Source organism: Protomyctophum bolini (assembly GCF_963924005.1).
Source record: "Protomyctophum bolini genome assembly, chromosome: 3".
Taxonomy (NCBI): domain Eukaryota; kingdom Metazoa; phylum Chordata; class Actinopteri; order Myctophiformes; family Myctophidae; genus Protomyctophum; species Protomyctophum bolini.
In genome coordinates, this window is record NC_137864.1 from 36,252,739 (window position 1) to 36,275,417 (window position 22,679).

Consider the following 22,679-nt stretch of genomic DNA (forward strand, 5'->3'; position numbering starts at 1 on the left):
AAGCTTGTGCATCTGCTATGTTTTGTGTATTTTGGAAAAATCTTGAAAGTGTGAGAACTACTGATTTAGAGGGCATTTGTAGAATCAGCCTCAGATGAGTTAAAAGTTAAACCAACACAGCTGCCGGTTTGTGCAAATGACTTGTTGAATTTGTCAGTTAATTATGACAACCTAGGCCTAAATTATGGTGTGCTGCAGCCTACAGCTGCTTGTAACTAAAGCCTACATTGTTGTGGGTCCATTGTTGTGGGTCTATAATTAGAACAATGGCACACTTTAAATATATAATATTGGTTTGCTAAGCCCTGGCCTGGCCCATACTGTACCTCTCTGTCCATGCTGAGCCTGAAATATTACAATGAACTGTAAAGGTAAAGCATACCATTGACACCACAATAAAAAATAACTTTGACTGTGCAGCAATATATGGTTTTAGTAACAAAATAGTACAACTCCAGGTAAATATATATTAGCCTTAAAGCTACTTATAAATAGGTGCTAGCTCAAATAGGATATCGTTGCTGTTGTTGGTTGGAAACCTTGTATGTCCAAAACTTTTACTTTTCTGTTAAATATTTAAAAACCCACAGACAGACTTAACCACTTAACCACGTCTGCACTTGCAATACGAACGTATATACGTATAAGACATGTATAACTGTGTGAAGTATATGATCTCATTAGGCAGTATAAGACAGTTAATTGAATAAATCATAAGACATTCATTTCTGATTCATTTTGAATTGTAACTTCAAAATGTATTGTTCCACTGAGAGATAAATACATCCCAAATTATTACAATAAATTCATTTATATTTCTCTCTGGACTCCTGAATTCTGTAGCCGAGTGCTGTTCCATCAGTGCAGAATGTGCCGTGAAGCGATGATGAGGGCAAAGGCCACAAGCAAGGAGAGCCTTGCGTCTGCTCTGACGCGAGCCCCTCCGCTGGCGCTGCCTAAATCACACACACACACACACACACACACACACACACACACACACACACACACACACACACACACACACGTATGTAATAGTAGCAAACATCTCAGAGACAAATATTGTACTTTGAGATTTTTTTTGTACTATGTATATAGTAGGCCTACTATAGAGCATCGCAGTCCCGCCCCCTACCAGGGCCCAGGAAATGATTCCCCGTTCATTTTCCTCATAGACTTTTCAAAAAGTATTTATTTAAAGACCTTTTAAGCCTCGTACAAAGCCAACTCGAGTTGTGACAAATCATGACAACAAAAAAAGTTTTGGGGCCAAACAAAGAATTAGAAAGAAGAAAAAAACGGCAGGTTACAACTTACAACACTTTTTTTGTTGTTTTTCTTCTTTGTAATTATTTGTTTGGTCCAAAATATTGTGTTTATATTGTCATGATTTGTCACGACTCGAGTTGGCCTTGTCCGCGGCGTAACCGTCTTTAAATAAATACTTTTTGAAATGTCTATGGGAAAAATGCATTGGGAATCATTTCCTGGGCCTGGCGTCGTCATGAAAGGTGGCGGGACTGCGACGCTCCTACTATACATTAAGCACTTGAGCCCAAACATCTTTTGAAAATCTTTTCAATTTTTTGTTTTTGTCTATATCATATGATAATTTGTGCAACGGTTACGGGACCTTCTGCATTATGAGTATACGTTTGGCACTGTTGATAACAATACTTTTGTATGTTTACTCAATTACATTTTGAATACTGGACTGCAAATGGACCCTACTCTCAGAGAGTGGTGGAAAAGTAGGGGAGAGCCGCCTTGGATGTAACGCGTCACGGTTGTAACATGGACGTTATCTCTTGATTGGTCAACGCCACCATGACGCCATCGCGTCAGTATGTGTACAGCAACGTACTCTACGTGCCCAGGAAGTTTGAAGTGTTTACCTTCATCCTGCGGGGAGCTATTGGCGAAAAACTGACTTTTTTCAAAATGCGTATAATTTTACACCTGGAGTATTTGTGTGCTACAAGTTTTTTCTTTGGTGTTGGTGAATAAAAATCCACATGGATGTCTTCATGCTTATGTTCTTCATTAGTTTGCATCGTGTTTAGACGGAATTCACGTTCATTCTGGTCTGTAAGCAACGGCAAAGAAAACTTCGGAGGGAGGGTCAATTGTAACATGTGTTACAAATGGTCCGCTTCCATTCAATGCCATTATAAGTAATATTTACATATTTGACATATTGGCCAATATTATATGTTCTAAAATTGTATTGTATTGTGTAGTGTATTCTAAAATTAGTTTAGGGTTGTATAACATTGTACAACTCAATCAATCAAACGTTTGTTTAATCAATGTATTTCCCCATTGAACTGAAAAAAAAGCCCAAACTGCACACCCGATACTATTTAATATTTCCCAATATGTTTGATACATTTTCTTATCACATCCATGGTATGAAAACAATGCTAAGGAGTTGCTTCAATGAAATATAATTGCTTTAAGATGAAAACGATATGTTTAATGGTGTTTTTTAGCGTTGTTACATTTATACTCCATGCTGTTACAATTAATCCGATATGCGCAGCAAATGTAACACTGAAACAGCGTCCACGTTCGGTTTAATAACTCCCGACCTGTTTTATCAAAAAAATAACTTGAAGTGGTTTATGGTAGCTGACATGTGTAGGTCCGTTGCCTGAAAATATTACATGTGTAGCTAAACGGATCTCCGAGTAAAAAAATGAAACGTGCAAAATGTTACATCCAAGGCGGCTCTCCCCTACTACATTTTATTATATACTACATTGTAGAAACATCGGGTTACTTCAGTAACCTTAGTTAGATAAGTGACTTAAAGAAGAGTCATTTGGGGTCTAGCCACGAGGTTGCGCAGACGCACAGAACATTACGAACAATTCATTGGATTGTGACACTGTCGCTCAAGGTGAGGTCAGCACCCCAGATATATGACATGGGATCCCGCCTTGCAGTGTCATTCCTATCAACCACTTTTCTGCGTCTTGATAAGCAGAAGGGTAGTTATAGTGACCCTCCTCTTCGAGTCACTTATCTAACTGAGGTTACTGAAGTAACCCGCATTTGGGGAGCATACCACTCCCGCATGAACACCGTCGGTTGATAAGACCCGATCCACGGTCCCCCTTCTCAGAAGACGCACGCACACGTACGCAACCGTGCAGACATAGCGTGTGCACCCTCCCGTAAGAGATACAAACATAAGGGCTAACTAGACCATCTGCGTGGTAGCCAGGAACCCCTAACTAAGGAGCTGACAGCTGCCTCATTTCCTCCGTGAAGGGCTTTATGGTTAACCGTCTCATAAGCCTATAGGGTTAATGCTTAGTGTACTAGTGACAGGTACCACTGCCGAGGTGGGCCTTAACGGGATACCGGCCATCGACAGAGTCATAGCCACCTTCCTCCCACGTCAACACTCTGACGAAGGACCCCGACCTTGTGCACAGGAAGGATAAGGAGGCGTCCCTGGCCAATGGCAAGATATTTGTGAACATGGCGTTAGCGGGGAAGCACCTGAACGCCTGTGCCATGCTGCAGGAGGCGGAGGCTGGAGACTCCCCTTCTCCCCAACAGGTGGCCGAGATTCGCCACTCTGGAGGAGCTAGCGCTGACATGGGAGGGCCATCATCCTTGCTCCCCAGTGGCCCCAACCACCACACCAGCTTCCACGGCAGCCCCAGCAGTCCCAAGGAAAGCAGAGCAGCTGCTCCTACTGGAAGCCCCGCCAGGACCGGAACGCCGGCCCTTGGGAAGCTACAAAGTCCTCCTCCAACTGCGACCACCGCCCCAGAAGGGAGACCCCTGCCCCCCTCCTAACTCCAAGAAGGGATCCCGGCAAGGATTGCAAGGAGGAGAAGCAGAATTGACCAGCCCCGGGTAGATGAGGTCAGACATCTCTCCAACCCCCCTCCCCCCCCCCCCTCATTGGGCCGCACACCCGCCCCTGAAGCATCGGAGGCTCCTGGCACAGGCCACAGTGAGTGGGAATGTGCACACGCCTCCGTCTACTATTGTTTGCACCAATGCACCATATTTTTCAATAAAGGCACTGCCAAAAAGAAAAACTAAAAAACACACCACCAATGTCTGGGGGACATGAACCAACTGGTTCAAGCCCGTAATGTTGGGAGCAGCCCCGGGGCTCTCCGAAGCAGTGGGACAGAACAAATGCACTGTGGTGGTCTTAAACACCACTGGCAAGACGGGTCATGCCGAAAAATGTTCTGGTCCACTAGGGACCAGTGGACACGGGTGAGCTCTCCCCCAGTGAGGGAGAATCCTCTGACTCAGCGCCTGAGTGTTTGTCAAATGCACAGAGGCTGCACTTGTGCCCCTACGGCAGTGAAGCCTCTGTGTGGCTAGCTATATATTATTATATATTATTTATATTTAAGACGACAAAGGCAAGGACAAACACCAAGGGGAGATAAAACTGGAACTCATTAGACAACAAGCTTAAATTGTCAAATTCAATACAAACATATAAGAAATTATTTAAAGCAAAGGTAATTGATACATATATAGCAGCAGAACAAACAAACTGAGAAAATGGTTGAATGGGTGCTTGGCTGTATATATTTGTAAAAATAATATGTATACAATCTCACATGTATAGACATGGGATAGTATAGATATACTTATTTATATTTATATTATTATATATTATATTATAGTATGTTATGTTTATGTTTATAAATATATTTATATATGGTATGAACATAAGATATAACATATTAAGTACAACTTACGTATTAAGTATTATGTCTTAAGGACAAATGTAAACCAACATTTTGTTTACTTTTGTTATATTTCTTTTTCCTTTTCTGTTTTTAGTAATATTTCTACGATAACCTGATATTACTTTTTCATTTGTGCTTTTCATAAATTATGCTACTGTGATAATTGATCACAGACTATTATTATTATTATTTGTATTGTATAAAAAGGTGGGCAAAATAAGCTTTATGCTTCAGCCCATACCTTTTCGGCTAGAATAGTCACTGTGTTGACTAAGCAATGTAAATTAAGCAATGTAAATTGCTTAACAATCTTTTTTTTTTTTTTTTAATGACCAAAATAAAGATTCAAACTCAAACTCAGCTACATCAACGACTGGCTGCTGTCTGCGGACTCAGCACAAGAGGCGTTGCAGCACACGACACAGGTGGTGTTCTCTCTGGGCTTCACAGTGAATCACGACATGAGCGTGATGGTGCCCACTCAGTAGCTAGATTTCATAGGCATAGCACTGGATTCAGTCTACTACACGGCTCGCCTGAGCTCAGTGAGGGTTGATGCTTTCCCGAAGTGTGTGACACAGTTCGGTGAGGTTGAGGCCGTCAGCTCCTCGGGAAGGGTACAGGGCTACTGAGTCGGGGGCTCGGTAGTCCTTCGTGCTTGTCTTTTCAACTAGTGGTAGTGATACTTGCTCGAGCAAGTCGAGGACTTCAAGTACCTCGGGGCCTGGACTGCCTCAACTGAACAGGATCTGAAGGTTCGGAGAGCACTTGCCTGGAAAGCCTTGCACGGGATGAGGAGAGTGTGGAAATCAGACATGGGAGAAGACCTTAAGAGGCGGCTGTTCATAGCTACTGTGTAGTCAGTACTGCTGTATGGGGCCGAGACATGGACACTCACAGTACAACAGGAAAAAGATGAAGTCTACACAAGAATTCTACGAATGGCACTAGGTGTCACATGGACGGACCGCATCAGAAATGTGGACCTCTATGGGGACCTACCACGCGTCACTGTCAAAGTCAGAGAGAGAAGGATGAGGCTGGCAGGGCACTGCGGCAGGCACCCAGAACTTGAGGCAAGTAAATTGACCCTATAGGAGCCAACCCAGGGCAAAGCCAGGAGGGCAAAGAAGCGTACCACCTATGTAGACGTGCTGCGGTGCGACAGCTTGGCTGACAATACTGCAGAGCTCAAGAACCTGAATTTGTGGAGGGCAGCGATCCAGGAATCCCGAGTTGGTGTTGGCTAGACCTCACTCTTGCAGCAACGACGACGGTAGTGATACGGGGGATTTATGCTCTACCCAAAGGTGATTCTCAGATTGAAATGAAGTTAAAATAACTCTGGGTTACTTTAGTAACCTCAGTTACAGTACCTGTGGTGGCAGTCCCTGCAGCCGTTGTTGCTGCTGGTGCTGCAGTTGTTGGTGCTGCAGTTGTTGGTGCTGCAGTTGCCGGTGCTGCAGTTGTTGGTGCTCCAGTTGTTGGTGCTCCAGTTGTTGGTGCTCCAGTTGTTGGTGCTGCAGTTGTTGGTGCTCCTGTTGTTGGTGCTGCAGTTGTTGGTGCTGCAGTTGCCGGTGCTGCAGTTGTTGGTGCTGCAGTTGTTGGTGCTGCAGTTGCCGGTGCTCCTGTTGTTGGTGCTGCAGTTGTTGGTGCTGCAGTTGTTGGTGCTGCAGTTGCCGGTGCTGCAGTTGCTGCTGGTGCTGCAGTTGTTGGTGCTGCAGTTGTAGCTGGTGCTGCAGCTGTTGGTGCTGCAGTTGTTGGTGCTGCAGTTGTTGGTGCTGCAGTTGCCGATGCTCCAGTTGTTGGTGCTCCTGTTGTTGGTGCTCCAGTTGTTGGTGCTCCAGTTGCTGGCGCGGCTCTTGTTGGTGCCACGGTTGCTGGTGCTGCAGTTGCTGGTGCTGCAGTTGTTGTTGGTGCTGCAGTTGTTGGTGCTGCAGTTGCCGGTGCTGCAGTTGTTGGTGCTCCAGTTGTTGGTGCTCCAGTTGTTGGTGCTGCAGTTGTTGGTGCTCCTGTTGTTGGTGCTGCAGTTGTTGGTGCTGCAGTTGCCGGTGCTCCTGTTGTTGGTGCTGCAGTTGTTGGTGCTGCAGTTGCCGGTGCTCCTGTTGTTGGTGCTGCAGTTGGTGCTGCAGTTGTTGGTGCTGCAGTTGCCGGTGCTGCAGTTGCTGCTGGTGCTGCAGTTGTTGGTGCTGCAGTTGTAGCTGGTGCTGCAGCTGTTGGTGCTGCAGTTGTTGGTGCTGCAGTTGTTGGTGCTGCAGTTGCCGATGCTCCAGTTGTTGGTGCTCCTGTTGTTGGTGCTCCAGTTGTTGGTGCCACGGTTGCTGGTGCTGCAGTTGCCAGTGCTGCAGTTGTTGGTGCTGCAGTTGCTGGTGCTGCAGTTGTTGTTGGTGCTGCAGTTGCCGGTGCTGCAGTTGTTGGTGCTGCAGTTGTTGGTGCTGCAGTTGTTGGTGCTGCAGTTGTTGTTGGTGCTGCAGTTGTTGTTGGTGCTGCAGTTGTTGGTGCTGCAGTTGTTGGTGCTGCAGTTGTTGGTGCTGCAGTTGTTGGTGCTGCAGTTGTTGGTGCTGCTGCAGTTGCTGGTGCTGCAGTTGTTGGTGCTGCAGTTGTTGGTGCTGCAGTTGTTGGTGCTGCAGTTGTTGGTGCTGCAGTTGTTGGTGCTGCAGTTGTTGGTGCTGCAGTTGCCGGTGCTGCAGTTGTTGGTGCTGCAGTTGCCGGTGCTGCAGTTGTTGTTAGTGGTGCAGTTGTTGCAGTTGCCGGTGCTGCAGTTGCCGGTGCTGCAGTTGTTGGTGCTGCAGTTGTTGTTGCTGCAGTTGTTGGTGCTGCAGTTGTTGTTGCTGCAGTTGTTGGTGGTGCAGTTGTTAGTGCTGCATTTGTTGCTGGTGCTGCAGTTGTTGCAGTTGCTAGCGCTGCAGTTGTTGGTGCTGCAGTTGTTGGTGCTGCAGTTGCCGGTGCTGCAGTTGTTGGTGCTGCAGTTGTTGTTAGTGGTGCAGTAGTTGCAGTTGCTGGTGCTGCAGTTGTTGGTGCTGCAGTTGCCGGTGCTGCAGTTGTTGTTAGTGGTGCAGTTGTTGCAGTTGCCGGTGCTGCAGTTGCCGGTGCTGCAGTTGTTGGTGCTGCAGTTGTTGTTGCTGCAGTTGCCGGTGCTGCAGTTGTTGGTGCTGCAGTTGTTGGTGCTGCAGTTGTTGGTGCTGCAGTTGTTGGTGCTGCAGTTGTTGGTGCTGCAGTTGTTGTTGCTGCAGTTGTTGTTGCTGCAGTTGTTGGTCTCGCAGTTGTTGGTGCTGCAGTTGTTGGTGCTGCAGTTGCTGGTGCTGCGGTTGCTGGTGCTGCAGTTGTTGGTGCTGCGGTTGCTGGTGCTGCTGTTGTTTGTGCTGCTGTTGTTGGTGCTGCAGTTGCCGGTGCTGCAGTTGCCGGTGCTGCAGTTGCCGGTGATGCAGTTGCTGGTGCTGCAGTTGCCGGTGCATTGCCCAAAACAAAAAAACAACAACATCACTGTTGGGGGGACATGAGCCCACTGCTAGGGGTAGGCCAAGGGCTCCCCGGCCTGGGTCAAGGCCTTGTGGCAGCTGGGTCCCATCTGCCTTCCTAACTGGGGTCCCACAGGGATCTGTACTTGGTCCCCTCCTTTTCTCCCTGTACACTACATCTCTTGGTACTGTCATCTCTGCTCACAATCTATCTTATCACTACTGTGCCGATGACACTCAACTGTTTCTATCCTTCCCCCCCTCTGCTACTCAGGTGGAAGAGCGCATCACTGCATGCCTGACTGACAGTGGATGTCTTCTCACCACCTCAAGCTGAACCCAGACAAGACTGAGCTTCTCTTCTTCCCAGCTAAATCCTGCCCCATGCAGGAGCTAACTATTTCCATAGACAACGACTTGGTAACTTCGGTTCCAACAGCCAAGAACCTTGGTGTTGTCCTGGACATTGAGCTCTCATTAAGCACACATTAGAGTCGATCCTGTATAGGTTTACACTCTATAACATTCAACAAATTAGACCTTCCTCAACCAGGAGTCAGCCCAGCTCCTTATCCAGACATCAGTCATATCAAAACTTGACGATTGTAACTCCCTCCTAACTGGCCTACCGGCATGCACACTTAAGCCTCTCCAAATGATTCAAAATGCTGCAGCTCGTTTGGTATTCAACCAGCCAAAATTCTCACATGTCTCCCCCCTCCTCTGCTTGATGCTGGCCTTCAAAGAAACCAAAGGTATGGCACTCCCACATCTTGCAAGTCTGATCGGACCCTACAAACCCTCCCGCTCACTCAGATCAGCCAATGCAGGGAAGCTGGAAGTACCTTCACTAAAAACACCTGGACAACGCTCCACACGTCCCAAACTCATCTCCCTTCTGGCTCCAAAACTATGGAATGCACTTCCCATTGTAATTAGAACTGCGGACTCATGCACTCGCCTCAGCGACCTTAAAGGCATATCTAAAGGCTAAACTTAAGTAACTTGGATAGCATTATAAGTAGACAAAGCACTCTAGTGTATACGTATAGTTTCATTATATAGATATTCCACTGTTCCAGCTTATGTATGATTCATGATAAAAAATGTTGATGTAGTTGATGTATTGCCATGTTTTTGTCCTTGCTTACTGTAAATTGCTCTGGATTAAGAGTATCTGCCAAATGCCTAAATTGTAAATTTTAAACTCTACTGGGGAGATGGGTCATGCCAAACAAATTCTGATCAACTACGTGTAGAGGGCACAACCCCCACGTGGAGGTGTGCTCCCCTAGCAGAGGTGAACTCCCTAGCCAGACACATAGCTCAGTGGGAACTGTGCGGAGCATCTTCCTGGATTGTCCGCACCCTAGCAAACGGATACAGACTCCAGTTCGCTATGAAACCCCCTGCGTTCTGAGACATTATCTTCACCGACACATGGGGAAAGGCGGGTCAGGTTCTCCAACAAGAGCCATCAGAGACGTGCCCCTGAGCCAAAGTCACAGCGGGTTCTATTCCCGCTACTTCTTGGTAAGAAAAAAAGTAGCGGGTCCTATCCTGGAACTCCGAGCACACAACAGACCTGCACCCTGATGTGTTGGACCAAATCTGGAGCATGTTTGGGACGCCGGTAGCAGACCTGTTCACCTTGGAGAAGAACAAGAAACACTGATCGTTCTTCTCCCTGACAGGCTCGTCACCCCTAGGCCTGGACTGGATCAATGGTCTCTGGGTCTGCTTTACGCGTTTCCACTGCTAGAACTGCTCTTCCATGTTCTAGCCAGGGTGAGGACTCAGGTTCGGAGCTACTTCTAGTAGCTCCGGTCTGGGGTTCATGGAGACAGGACATATCTCCCCTCCTTTACGACCGGCCGTGGCAGCTCCCCTTGCGGAGCCAGGCCAGGGGCGAGATCTTCCACCCGCGCACTCAGGACCTAGACCTTTGGGTTTGGCCCGTGAGGAGGCGTCGTTAGAGACAACTCGCCTTCCCCCAAACGTCACTTTGACGATTCTGGGCGCTAGGGCAGCCTCTACCAGACGACGATCTATCACAGCTTGGCATGTGTTTGAACTTTGATGCTCGACCAGGCCTGAGGGGTCCTCCCATTTCAGGCTTCAGTGAGGCATATTCTGACCTTCCTACAGGAGTTCCTAGACAGGGTTCTAGCCTTTCCTCCGTGAAGGTTAATCTGGCGGCGATTTCAGCCTACCATGTGGGTATGAATAACAAGACCAGTGAGTGAACACTTACTGATCCTCCAGTGAGTGAACGGCGTGGTCCGCCTTAGACTGGTCACCAGGTCGTTTGTCCCGCCCTGGGAACTGACCTTTTTGAAACAACTGGGGAGAGTGGATTTTAAGTTTCTGACAGCTAAATGTGTGACATGTGACATGCATGCGCTCTCGTTAACGCAAACTGCATGAGGTTTAGTGGTAATGACACTAGGGTGACGCTCAGGCCGAACCTGTCGTTCTTGCCTAAGACCTTTCCTTCCGGGTGCACTCCAGTGGATTTGGTAGCGTTCGCCTCACCTCCGTTCTCTTCAGTGAAACAGGAGGTTGAACTGCCTCTGCCCAATCAGGGCTCTGAGACTGTCCAAAGCCAGAACTTCTCCCTTCAGACATAGTGATCAGCTCTTTGTCGTTCAAAGGTGAGACTTTCACAATGGATTGTGGAGACTATACAGCTGGCTTATGCCAAGGGTGGAGTTGAGCCCCACGAGGGGCTACTCTTGAGCTAAGGAGTAAGTAAGGAAGCTGCCACAAAAATATCTTAATTCTTTGTATTTCCTTTCCTGCTAAGAAACAAGCAATATATGCTTAGATGATTTCTATTTATATTAGGATAAATGTGCGCGACTGACAAACCGGAAGTGGGGAGGAGGCTCCACTTCCTCTTTATATTTTACTCATGATAGAGTCTGGCAACACGAGACTAGGTTAGCCCTTATGCTTGTCTCCCTTACGGGTGGGTGCACACGCTACGTCTCTGCATGGTTGCGTACGAGTGCGTGCATCTCCTGAGAAGGGGGACCGTGGATCGGGTCCTATCAGCCGACAGTGATCATACGGGAGTGGTATGCTCCCCAAATGACTCTCTTCGAGAGGGACTTAAGCTAACTTCGGGTTACTTCAGTAACCTCAGTTAGATAAGTGACTCAAAGAAGAGAGTCACTATAACTACCCTTCTGTTTATCAAGAAGCAGACAAGTGGTTGATAGGAATGACGCAGCAAGGCGGAAACCCCCGTTATATACCTGGGGGGCTGGGTCAATGACCTCACCTTGAGCGACAGTGTCACGATCCAATGAATTGTTCGTGAGAACATGTAATGTTCTGTGTGTCTGCCACCTGGTGGCTGGAACCCAAATGACTCTCTTCTTCGAGTCACTTATCTAACTGAGGTTACTGAAGTAATCTGAAGTTTCTACAATGCAGTATTGATACTTTTACTTAAGTAAAACAAAATGTAATACTTTTTCCACAACTCTCAAAGAGTAGGGTCCATTTGTACACTAGTTTCAACACTCAGTTTTTTCACAGTATGGCCAATTACAGTACCTGTGGTGGCAGGTCCTGCAGCCGTTGTTGCTGCAGTTGTTGGATCTGCTGTTGCCGGTGCTGCTGTCGTTGGTGCTGCTGTTGCCGGTGCTGCTGTCGTTGGTGCTGCAGTTGCCGGAGCTGCAGTTGTTGGAGCTGCTGTTGCCGGTGCTGCTGTTGCTGCAGTTGTTGGTGCTGCAGTTGCTGGAGCTGCAGTTGCCGGAGCTGCAGTTGCCGGAGCTGCAGTTGTTGGTGCTGCAGTTGCTGGAGCTGCAGTTGCCGGAGCTGCAGTTGCTGTTGCTGCAGTTGTTGGTGCTGCAGTTGCTGCAGTTGCCGGTGCTGCAGTTGCTGTTGCTGCAGTTGTTGGTGCTGCAGTTGCTGGTGCTGCAGTTGCTGCAGTTGCCGGTGCTGCAGTTGTTGGTGCTGCAGTTGCTGGAGCTGCAGTTGTTGGAGCTGCTGTTGCTGCTGTTGCTGCAGTTGTCGGAGCTGCTGTTGCTGGTGCTGCAGTTGTCGGTGCTGCAGTTGTCGGTGCTGCTGTTACTGGGTCCGCCCTGCCTCCCGTCACTCCGATGCCGAGTGTGTCCAGATTTGACTGTAATCGACTGCTGATCCAGCTGCTCACCACCGCATTGTTCTCATACGACTTCAACTCTGCCAAGTTGGAACCCAGAAGATCGCTAACCTCTGATACAGTCAGGCTCTGAAGAAAGCATGGAGTAAGGTGTTAGATGTGTAATTATCATGTACTGTATCACACACGCATTAACGCACGCACATGCAAACACCACTAACCTGTACAACGTCCGTGTCCAGATTGGTGAAGGTATCCATGTCCATGTTGATATTGGATCGGGACAAACTTTGCACATAAGCAAGGGTTGCACCTCCTACAGTGTCATAAAGAAAATACAGAATTTTATCCATCTCAGAATTGTGTGCGTGTGTGTGCGTGTGTGTGTGTGTGTGTGTGTGTGTGTGTGTGCGCACATGCAGCAATGGCGGCACGGTGGAAACGCCGGTGGACGCCAACTTTGCTTGTTCTTTAAAATCTAACAACCGCACCCGTTCTAACTATACGATCGTTAATGTAGTGGGTACAGCTTTTGGAACTTTTGCAACTATGGCGGTGGCTGTGTGTCAGGATATCACGTCAAGATGTACCCTGCGACGTAGTCTACCACCGGCGACCACTCTGCCTGTTGGTCCCTCCTGTGAACACTAACAGGTGTCGGGAGGAGAGGCAGTGGGACCCGGTGACTTCCCTGCGGTGTGTCGGTCCGCCATCGAGGCAGCGGTGTGTGGACTTCCAGGCCCATGAGAGCGGCTGTTGAGTGTGGAGGGTGCAGCTTCACCGGGAGAGACCCGGTGAGTCGGCAACTACCCTACGGCAGGCGGACGCCGCGTGTTGTCACCGGGCGGCGGTGTGAGACTGCTGGCTCCGTTCTCTCTGATGGTCCAACCTGTCCACAGACAGTTGTGGGAACGTTTCGAACTCTCGACAGCTTGGAGTGTCCAGAGGATGAGGCAGAAGGACTTGCGAGGTGTTGTACTGTCCCTGTTGTACTGTCTATGCCACCATATGAGACTAAGCCTAGTCCTGAGCACCGTCGTGTGAACGAATATGGCTATCAGAGACGCTGCAAAGTGACATTCTTGCTGTATCATGATTCCGATGTGTCATAGGCTTGTGATTGTAACATAACTGCACCCATAATGTTTGTGTCCTTGTATGCATTTTCCTTTTGTGTGGACATAAATAAATTCTTAAAATGTGTGCGTGTGCGTATGTGCGCATGTGTGTGTGTGTGTGTGTGTGTGTGTGTGTGTGTGTGTGTGTGTGTGTGTGTGTGTGTGCTATACGTGTATACGTGTATACGTGTATATGTGAATGAATGCTTGCTTACCCAAAAATGGCTGTGTATTCTGGTAGCTGTTAGTGCTGACGGTTGAAGTGCTGCGCCTTCGCCGGCTCGTAGTGAGTCCAGACTCAGAGAAGGCTTTTTCTGCGATGTTAAACAGCACTTTCTTTTTCTCCAGTGTACAGCTGGACACTACCAGCAAAGTGGCATTACTGGAAACACCAGGAAACACACAGCACACATCTCAAAACAGTGCCACCACATTTTCTACCACAAATCTATTTTATTCAAGTCTCTAAAATTCAGCCTCTTACAAGACTTTTGGATAATATGTCATGGAATCACACACGCTTTTATAATTTGTTGTACGATGTCGTTTGTATGCTTATTTCCTTTTTTACAATTGTCTTTATTTGCGAAAATGCGTGAATAGTAATAGTAATAATTATAATAATTATAATTATTATTAGTTTTTCTTTCTTTGCTTCTTTGAGGGGCACTAGCCCCTCCTATATACAGCTTTTGTCCCCACACGTCTCAATATTTGCCATTGACAATGAAAGGAGAAATTAGTTCAAATGTCTGCCAAATATGACGTAAATTTAACCAACCAATCACATAAATGCAGTTGTTCATGCAATTTACAATTTACAATTTAGGCATTTAGCAGACGCTCTTAATCCAGAGCGACTTACATTAAGCAAGAACAAAAAGCATGGGGAATACATCACATAACTAGAACTGCACTCTGCCGAGTGCATACTTGCTTGTTGCACACTAGTAGGCCATAAATGGCCTACTAGTGCGCAAGCAGAGCGCGCAAGTACTTTCGACCGCTGGAAAGTATCACATCTCAGTATCTCTGTGAAGGAACGTTTGAAATGTATAATCATTACGTGTAACTATTTGCTACCTAACTACTTTTTTACAGAAAAATGAATCATTGATATGTGATGAAAAAAAAAGGTATATAAACTGAATTAAAATATATTATACAGTATAATTATTTTATTACTTATTGTAAATTGTCAATTGTTTTAAATGTATTTCATTTTGTACTATAGTGATATTAATACTAAATCATGATCAGAGTAATATGTGTCTCTAACTTCAATTTCTGTAATAATACTTTCAAATTTGTTGAAATATACATGATCTAAAATACTTCCGAAATCTGTAGTTGGATTTGTATTTAATTGTTTAAAGCCTAATCTTGACATGAAGGTCTTTATATTTATATCTTTTTCAGTATAATGGTCTTCATTGAAATCTCCTATTATCATAATTGTGGAAGTCGGAGATGATAGATACTTTACCATTTTCTTGAGAAATGTGTTTAATTCCGTAAGGTTTGTTTTAGGTGATCTGTACATAAGAATGATATATAGATCTTTATTTTTTACATGTATACATACGTGTTCTACTTTTTCTAATATCTCGATTTCTTTTTGAATTATTTCAATGGCAATATCTTCTTTTATAGCAAACATAACTCCCCCACCTATATCATATTCTCTGTCATTCCTGATTGTTTTGTAATTGGTGTTCATTGTTTTTAATTTAAAAGTAATGTTATTATTTTTCTTTAAGTGTGTTTCAGTAAAAGCTATTAGATCCAACATTTCGAGTTGGGAATCTGAGTTTATATCTTGTAAATGTGTTAGATAACCTCTGATGTTCAACAATCCAATTTTTAATGAATGTTTTAATGGTAATTGAGTTATCTTCCGTATATTTGGATTTTCTAGAGGTGATTGTCGTAATCGTATCATTTCTCTTTCTACATTCTTATCTACTTTGATCTTTTTAGGACTAAAATCAAGTATATATAGATCTCTTATCCTTTTCACTCGACTGAATGCTACATAGGCTTGTCCCGGGTTAAAACGTGAGCCCTTCATAGATACGACAATCTCTTGTATAGTTAAACCTTGAACCTTATGAATAGTTAATCCCCAAGCTAATGTCAACGGGAATTGAAACCTATTTGTTGATCCTGTTCTTCTGCCTCCATGGAAAATTATAGCTTCATGTCTGTATATTGGAACTGCTTCTGGGTAATTTTTATATTTACTATTAGACTTCGCATTAAGACCAACATCTTTGTCTTGGAATTTAACAAGTATTACTGTAACATAGGTGTCGTTTTTCTCAAAGTCAATATACTCAACAAGTCCTCTGATACCGTTGACTATTCCATCAGATACCATTACATTAGTAGTCAACATCACTTGTGCACCAATTGCTATACTGAGTGTTGTTGGTAAACCTCCTGTTTGTGATAGTTTACTTTTTGTGCAATCCAGATCAAATAACCGTGTGTCTTTATCTTTTCTACTATCTTCTGCCTTTATATGAAAAATAGTAATAGTAAATAGTAAGTGATGACGTAAGAGATATGGTCATCTGTGTAGTCTGGTCCCAGCAGACCAGGCACAGATTTACAAATTACAAATCACATTACAACTACATACAGAGTATGTAGTTGTAATTTGATTAGCAGTATACCGTGGTTACTTGGTTCCAAAAAGTGAAGCCAAGTTTTTTTCAACCGTAAGTCTGTGCCTGGTTTGCTGGGACCAGTTACAACATTACGTCATCGTTGAGAACTGGGACCAGAGTACATGGTGTGTATATGTATGACTAGCTCTCAGTGATGACATAAGAGATATGGTCATATGTGTAGTCTGTTCCCAGCAGACCAGGCACAGATTTACAAATTACAAATCACATTACAACTACATACAGAGTATGTAGTTGTAATTTGATTAGCAGTATACTGTGGTTACTTGGTTCCAAAAAGTGAAGCCAAGTTTTTTTCAACCGTAAGTCTGTGCCTGGTTTGCTGGGACCAGTTACAACATTACGTCATCCTTGAGAGAGTACATGGTGTGTATATGACGTAATGTTGTAACTTGTAACTTGTAACATTACGTCATATACACACCATGTACTCTCTCAAGGATGACGTAATGTTGTAACTGGTCCCAGCAAACCAGGCATAGACTTACGGTTGAAGAAAACTTGGCTTCACTTCGAAGAGACCAAGCGAAATGATTACTTGCGCGCTCTGCTTGCGCAAGTAAAAACATTTATCATGAAACATGCGTAAGCTAAGAAAGTAACAGTGGAATATCTATAATGAAACTATACATATAAGCTATACATCTATACTACTATGATATACATTATGTACTATGACGTGCTATGACTACATACAATGCACTTATGCTGTTTACATAACATGCTATAAGTCTGTATCAAAAGCTATCTAAGTCTACAGAATTGCTATCTAAGGGGGTGGGGTAAGTGCTATGGGCCATGATGGAGTCTGAAAAGGTGGGTTTCAAACTACCTTTTCAGACTCCATCATGGCCCATAGCACTTACCCCACCCCCTTAGATAGCATTCATGAGATGATGTATGATGATGTATGATGATAAGAGCGCCTCTCACTTCACACGGGTGTGATTTTTTAAATAATAATTGATGAGGTAAACGATAGTACGATACCACTTTCTGGCACCCTCCCCAACACGCCTCACCTGAGGGTGGACTCTGAGATGGTCTGTAGGACAATGGCATTCAGGGAACACAGGTTGGGTCCCTTGACACAGCTGAGCTCTGCACTGCCAAGACTGTTGCCCGCAGTAGTCAGATACTTGGTAATGATGGCCTTGGCCTTGATGGTGACAATCAATCAATCAGTAAATTAATAAATCAATAAAATCAATAAATAGTGCCATGCATAATATGTACTGTACACAATTACAAGCACACATGCAAAAACCTATTTGCAAATACTGTACACACTATGTTTGCTCTCTCAGAAGGATTGCACAGACAGACAGACAGACAGACAGACTCTCAATCATAACTGTATTACCCATGCCATGTTGATTTTCTATAATTATTACTATCCCCTCCGCCCCGTGTATGTATGTGTATTTGTATTAATGCCTTTAGTCCAAAGCAATTTACAGTGTACATGTGCATTACATTCACCCATTCACGCACACATTCACACACAGCAAACAGCAAAGGAAACCATGCAAGGCACCACAACCTCTTCAACGGAAGCAGTTAGGGGTTCAGTGTCTTGCTGAAGGATACTTCGACACAAACACAGGGGGAGCCAGGAAACTTACATTTCCCAAGCTGCCGCTTTACCTCTTGAGCCACTGAGCCCCCCTTCCCCTGTATTTTAACATTTGTATCCTTACCGAAGCTGGATCCCACTCCCCGTCTGATTCGTCCATTAAAGCACACAGTGTGTCAATCTTTGTGACGTTCCACAGGTTGATGTATTCACTAGTGGCATTGCGTGATGCAGGCCCCAGCACCTGTATCGCATCTTCTGGGATGGACTCATTGGCATAGGCCTGTCGTTGTGGGTATACATAGACAGCACCAAATTAGAAATGCAACTGGAATCACTTTAATTGCGATACCAGTATATACCAGTAAGACACCTGAGGTTGCGTGCACACATCCGCCTGGGTGACAGACTGCTGGGTGAGCACTGGTGCTTTGGATTGGGGGGTCAGATCAACATATCCGCCTAGGCGACAGCAGACTTCTGGGCGAGCACCGTCGCATGGGGGGTCAGATCAACAAATGGAATGAATTCTGTACTGGCCATACAGTATATGGAGCGTGTCTTGAGTGTACAGGGTTTGATTAGGTCAGATCATGGAATGTCAGAACAGGTCAGCTCCATATTTGGAGATCTATGGCTGGCAATGGGGGCCGTGTCTGAGTGTACAGGTTTGATGAGGGCGGGATGAGGTAGGGCTGGGCCTGTTAAGAACATAGTTTTCGCGGGCTGCCGGTCACAGGTCAGCTCCTTAAATGGATATCTAAGAGTTTGAGGTCAGATGTAGAGTTGCTGGCCAATATTGATGACATCAGGGATCTCCAAAAATGGGCTTAATATTGATGACATCACGTTATGTCTCGAGGCATGACTATATATGGTCATGCCTGGGGGTGACTAACTAACTAACTGACTGACGGGAAATGCACATTTTCATAAGTGAGACCTGCAGTCGCAACAATAGATTTACAAGACTTTTTATCTAGGTGGTCAGAAAATATTAAATATATGGTAAGTATAAACAGCATCACATGCAATGCAACATACATTGGACAACAGACTTTTTAATTGTCTTCATTACATACATGAAGTTATTATTTAACTGGACTGGATGAAATAAGCCAGATGCACAAGAAAATACCAATTGATGACCACTTGTAATATATTTAGTTTTATAAATGTTTTAAGTTTCACATAATGACATGCACACAGTAGGTTGGAAAGTGGTTAATTGAACTCGAGAGTGTAAAAGATGGAATTTTACTGGTCTATTTGGAGATGTTGCTTCATATTCAGTGACCCATCATGTGACCCACCTCTCGCAGCTTGGTGAGAACAATGCTGGCATACTCGTCTTCCACCACTTTGTCCAAGATGGCGGCCAGGTTTTCTTTCACGGTCTGTGCGCTCAGGCAAGAGTCGAACTGTGTCTCGTCGTCGTAGTCGAAGGGGAAGGTTTCCACACTGATCGTCGCCTGTGTAATTTGTCCCACCGTGCATTCAGTGGCTGTGCAGGAGAGGCAGGGAAGGACAGCGTGTTATACATCGTGGGTGTTAATCACTTTGCTGTTTTAAGCATTATGTTATACTTTTGCTATTGGAAAATAGCAGATCTACAAGCTCATAGGCTAGCGCGGCAACAAGCTTGTTGGTCTGCTATTTTTTTTTTATCGTGAAAATGTGGCGCAAATCTTTAACTCAAATCTTTGCTTCTGGGGGGGTCGCTGGAACAACATATATTCAAATGGGGGTCCGCAGCCAAATACAGATAATTCTGGTCCTTGACATGAAAAAGGTCGAGCACCACTGACATAGAAACATGGGTTTTTCAGAAAACTGTCAGGATTTAGAAGGCATTTGTAGAATCGTCCTCGGGTCTAAATGGGTTAAAGGGATATTTCACTTCATCGTTGAACACCCTGAATAGTTTTTAAGTTGCTCGATTCAACATTTAGATATTTGGTATTCATTTCTATTCCTTCCTATACAAACACAAATGTAATTTCAAAATCCATCTTAACCATATTAGATTAATCTAAAACACCCGTCCGTGGTTCTGGTGACTCATATTGTCCTAAGAACCCGTCTTTTATTGATTAATTTTCTTTTAATATAACAATGATCCATAAAAATAATACAATTTTTTTTAAAAGAACTGTCTGCAGTGTTCACATACTGTAAGTAGACAAGTAAGACGCGCAAACGCGGGAAGCGAACGCAGCTCGTACATATTTGGGTTTTTTTAAGATTTTTTTTAAAGTTATTTTTTTTTTAAGTTACGTTTTTTTTAAGTTTAAGTTTTTGACCTGGCCCCTTTTGTGCCCATATATGGAGCTGAGTGATTTGTTTGTGATTGATGCAACACACTCCATATTTGAGTAACAGCGTGACACACAGACAGACAAACAGACAGACATGATCTGCTAGGTCTCATAGTTAGTGATGATGCCTAAGTAGATGAAAAAATTACCAAAAGTTATTTTGAAAGTGAAATATCCCTTTAAACCAATTAAGAACTGAAGCCAATTCCACAAATTATGCCTTCTAAACCAGTAGTTCTTTTAAGATTTTTCAAAATGTTAATACATAGCAGATGTACAAGCTCATACAGGTGTAATCTTGCAGATCTGCTATGTTTTGTTCTTTAGCAGTTTATGTTTCCCTGTATGATGACAAGCCCAAAACAGGGACGTTAGCTTCAAAGTGGTCAACGTCAGCTTAGGTCGCTGACCTTTGGTTCCCATGGGGTCCAACTGGGACCCTATGGAAAGTGAAACCTAAGGGTTTCCCAAACCATGTGCTATTTATGACATATGCTTTATGGTCTATTTACCGGTAGTCGACTAAAACTAGACTAAAACTTTTCAGATGACTAAAATATGACTAAAACTAAAACATTTTATTGAAAAGACTATTACTAAACTAAATCTAAATTTGCTGTCAAAATCAACACTGCTGTGAGATGACAGCAGGCAGAAATGGAAGCTACAGCTTACTGATGGATCGTGTGGTCCTTCTGTTCTTTATGGACGACCTGATGGCTTTTCTCATTCTCTTCTTCTTGCTCCTGGACACTCCAGCCTTCCGAAGGACTTTAAGGTATTTCTTCAGAAAAGCCTTCAGGAAAGTCTGATCGGGAAAATGAATCGGCAAACTCAATAAAAGTGACGGACCAACAGACATGACCAAACGCATGAAGCAACAGAAAAGTGGAAATGTTACCAGAGCCAAGCCAATGAATCTATTACTCACTTTATCAAACTGAACGTAGAAGGTTCTTGTGAAGTACAGTGGCAGCATGCCCATGTCGAGCAAAGTGTTTATACCCCATGTTGCAGGATCTCTGGATACACAATGTTTTTTTTTCATATTTCAGTTGTCATTAAAAAACAAATGCCGTAATCACACAAAGTCATTAAAGAATGGGGTTCATCAACATTCATATTGTCAGTACCTCAAGAAAAAAGAAGAAGAAGAAAGACCATAACTGCATCAAAAGTAATTGAAACTAGTCAAACATTGGCCAAATTGTCAAATAATATAATTAAGAAAGATGAAAAAAATGTGAAAATATACACATCTACAATCTTGTAGATCTGCTATCTGTGTGGAACAGGAGTCAAAACAAAATGTTCCTTGTCAGGAACCAGTTGAGATATGACTTTTTGCGGGTCCTCAGTTCAAATAATATGATTAATTTGGGGGTCCTCAGTTACTTCAAATATGATTATTTTGGGGGTCCTCAGTTCAAATATGAATATTTTGGGGGTCCTTAGTTAAATATGATTATTTTGGGGGACACAGTCTGAAAGGGTTGAGAACCACTGTTCTAATAATAGGACACATGACTGCAGCTGGGAGGAGCTGGAGTTTTGGGAATGGGGTCGCAACCACTCGGTCAACCCCAATCCCTTAAAGCGCAAATAACATGCATTTTAAAACTGCTTTTAATATTTAATAATCATATTGTCTATGTCCCTCAAAGTTATTTCTAATGGTTTGAGCCTCAATCACCACTCTGATATAACCAGCCTTGTCAATTCTTTCTGGACTTTGAAAGCAGTTTTAGCTGCAGTACCACAATGTCCTGAGGTGGAGAGGGTGCTGATATGCAGATTATTTAATATTTGAGTCATTATAATACTCATGCTAGATAAAACCAGGCTTGTTTCCATTCCATGCTAGCTTGGAAAATCAACAATGGTGGACATTGTAAACAAAGTGGAAATGCAAATTTGCAACTGAAGACTGAAGAAAAGGAGGAATTATACAAAGTAGGGTGACATTGATGACATCACGATGAGGCCAAAATCAGTCGGGCTGTTTCTGAGAGCAATTTCCATTAAAACACCCATATGACATGAAGGCCTGATTGTTCAAAATTGGTTCTTTGTGGGGATAGAAAACACACATGGGAGCCCCAAAAACACAAAAGAAATTGAAAAAGTTGAATTTTATGTTATAGGTCCTTTAATTTACGGGTACAGGCTTTAGTTTCGACATGCTGTCATTAGACACTTCAAACCCTTACCTAACCATAACAACGCATGTTCGCCAACCTTAATCCAATCGTTGTTTCAGCATGTCGGTTCTACGGTGTGTCGGATAAGCGTGCGCAACCCGAATTTACCAGAACCTTTTCTGTTCGGCTGAAATATCTAGCAAATAACTGTTACTGAACTGTGCTTGTTGTCATAGCTTACCCGTACGACGTTGTGCCTGAATCCAGGAGAGTTCCCATGGCAGTCACTTGAGCATCAGTGAAGTCTGGGCAGTTTTTCAGTTTCTCCAGGATGGATGGGTGAGAATTCGTAATATAAGACGCATCAACATTGCAGAGCATGTTCCCCAAAACTGATATGTTATCCTCTGTCAAGTTTGTGGTTGTTATACTCTAAGAGGGGGGAAAATTACAAATAGACATAATTGCATTAAACCTGTGACAATATCAGATTTACAAGATCATGGGCTATATTCAGAAAATAGA

At 44.1% G+C, this 22,679-nt stretch overlaps 1 protein-coding gene across 1 annotated transcript in view; it reads right to left on the reverse strand.

Annotated features, from left to right (window-relative positions):
- Positions 1–413: 413 nt before the first annotated feature.
- The window catches only part of LOC308313141 (uncharacterized protein), a 49,761-nt gene continuing 27,495 nt past the window's right edge, over positions 414–22,679 (reverse strand). Inside the window, exons 48-58 of the mRNA XM_080760076.1 lie at positions 22,396–22,586; positions 20,945–21,035; positions 20,689–20,821; positions 19,009–19,199; positions 17,820–17,978; positions 17,142–17,278; positions 13,642–13,808; positions 12,530–12,624; positions 12,237–12,437; positions 11,759–11,915; positions 414–956 (exon numbers count right to left, since the gene is read on the reverse strand). Coding sequence (XP_080616202.1) covers positions 859–956; positions 11,759–11,915; positions 12,237–12,437; positions 12,530–12,624; positions 13,642–13,808; positions 17,142–17,278; positions 17,820–17,978; positions 19,009–19,199; positions 20,689–20,821; positions 20,945–21,035; positions 22,396–22,586 — 1,620 coding nt within the window. The 3' untranslated portion in view covers positions 414–858. The remainder of the gene's footprint in view (positions 957–11,758; positions 11,916–12,236; positions 12,438–12,529; positions 12,625–13,641; positions 13,809–17,141; positions 17,279–17,819; positions 17,979–19,008; positions 19,200–20,688; positions 20,822–20,944; positions 21,036–22,395; positions 22,587–22,679) is intronic.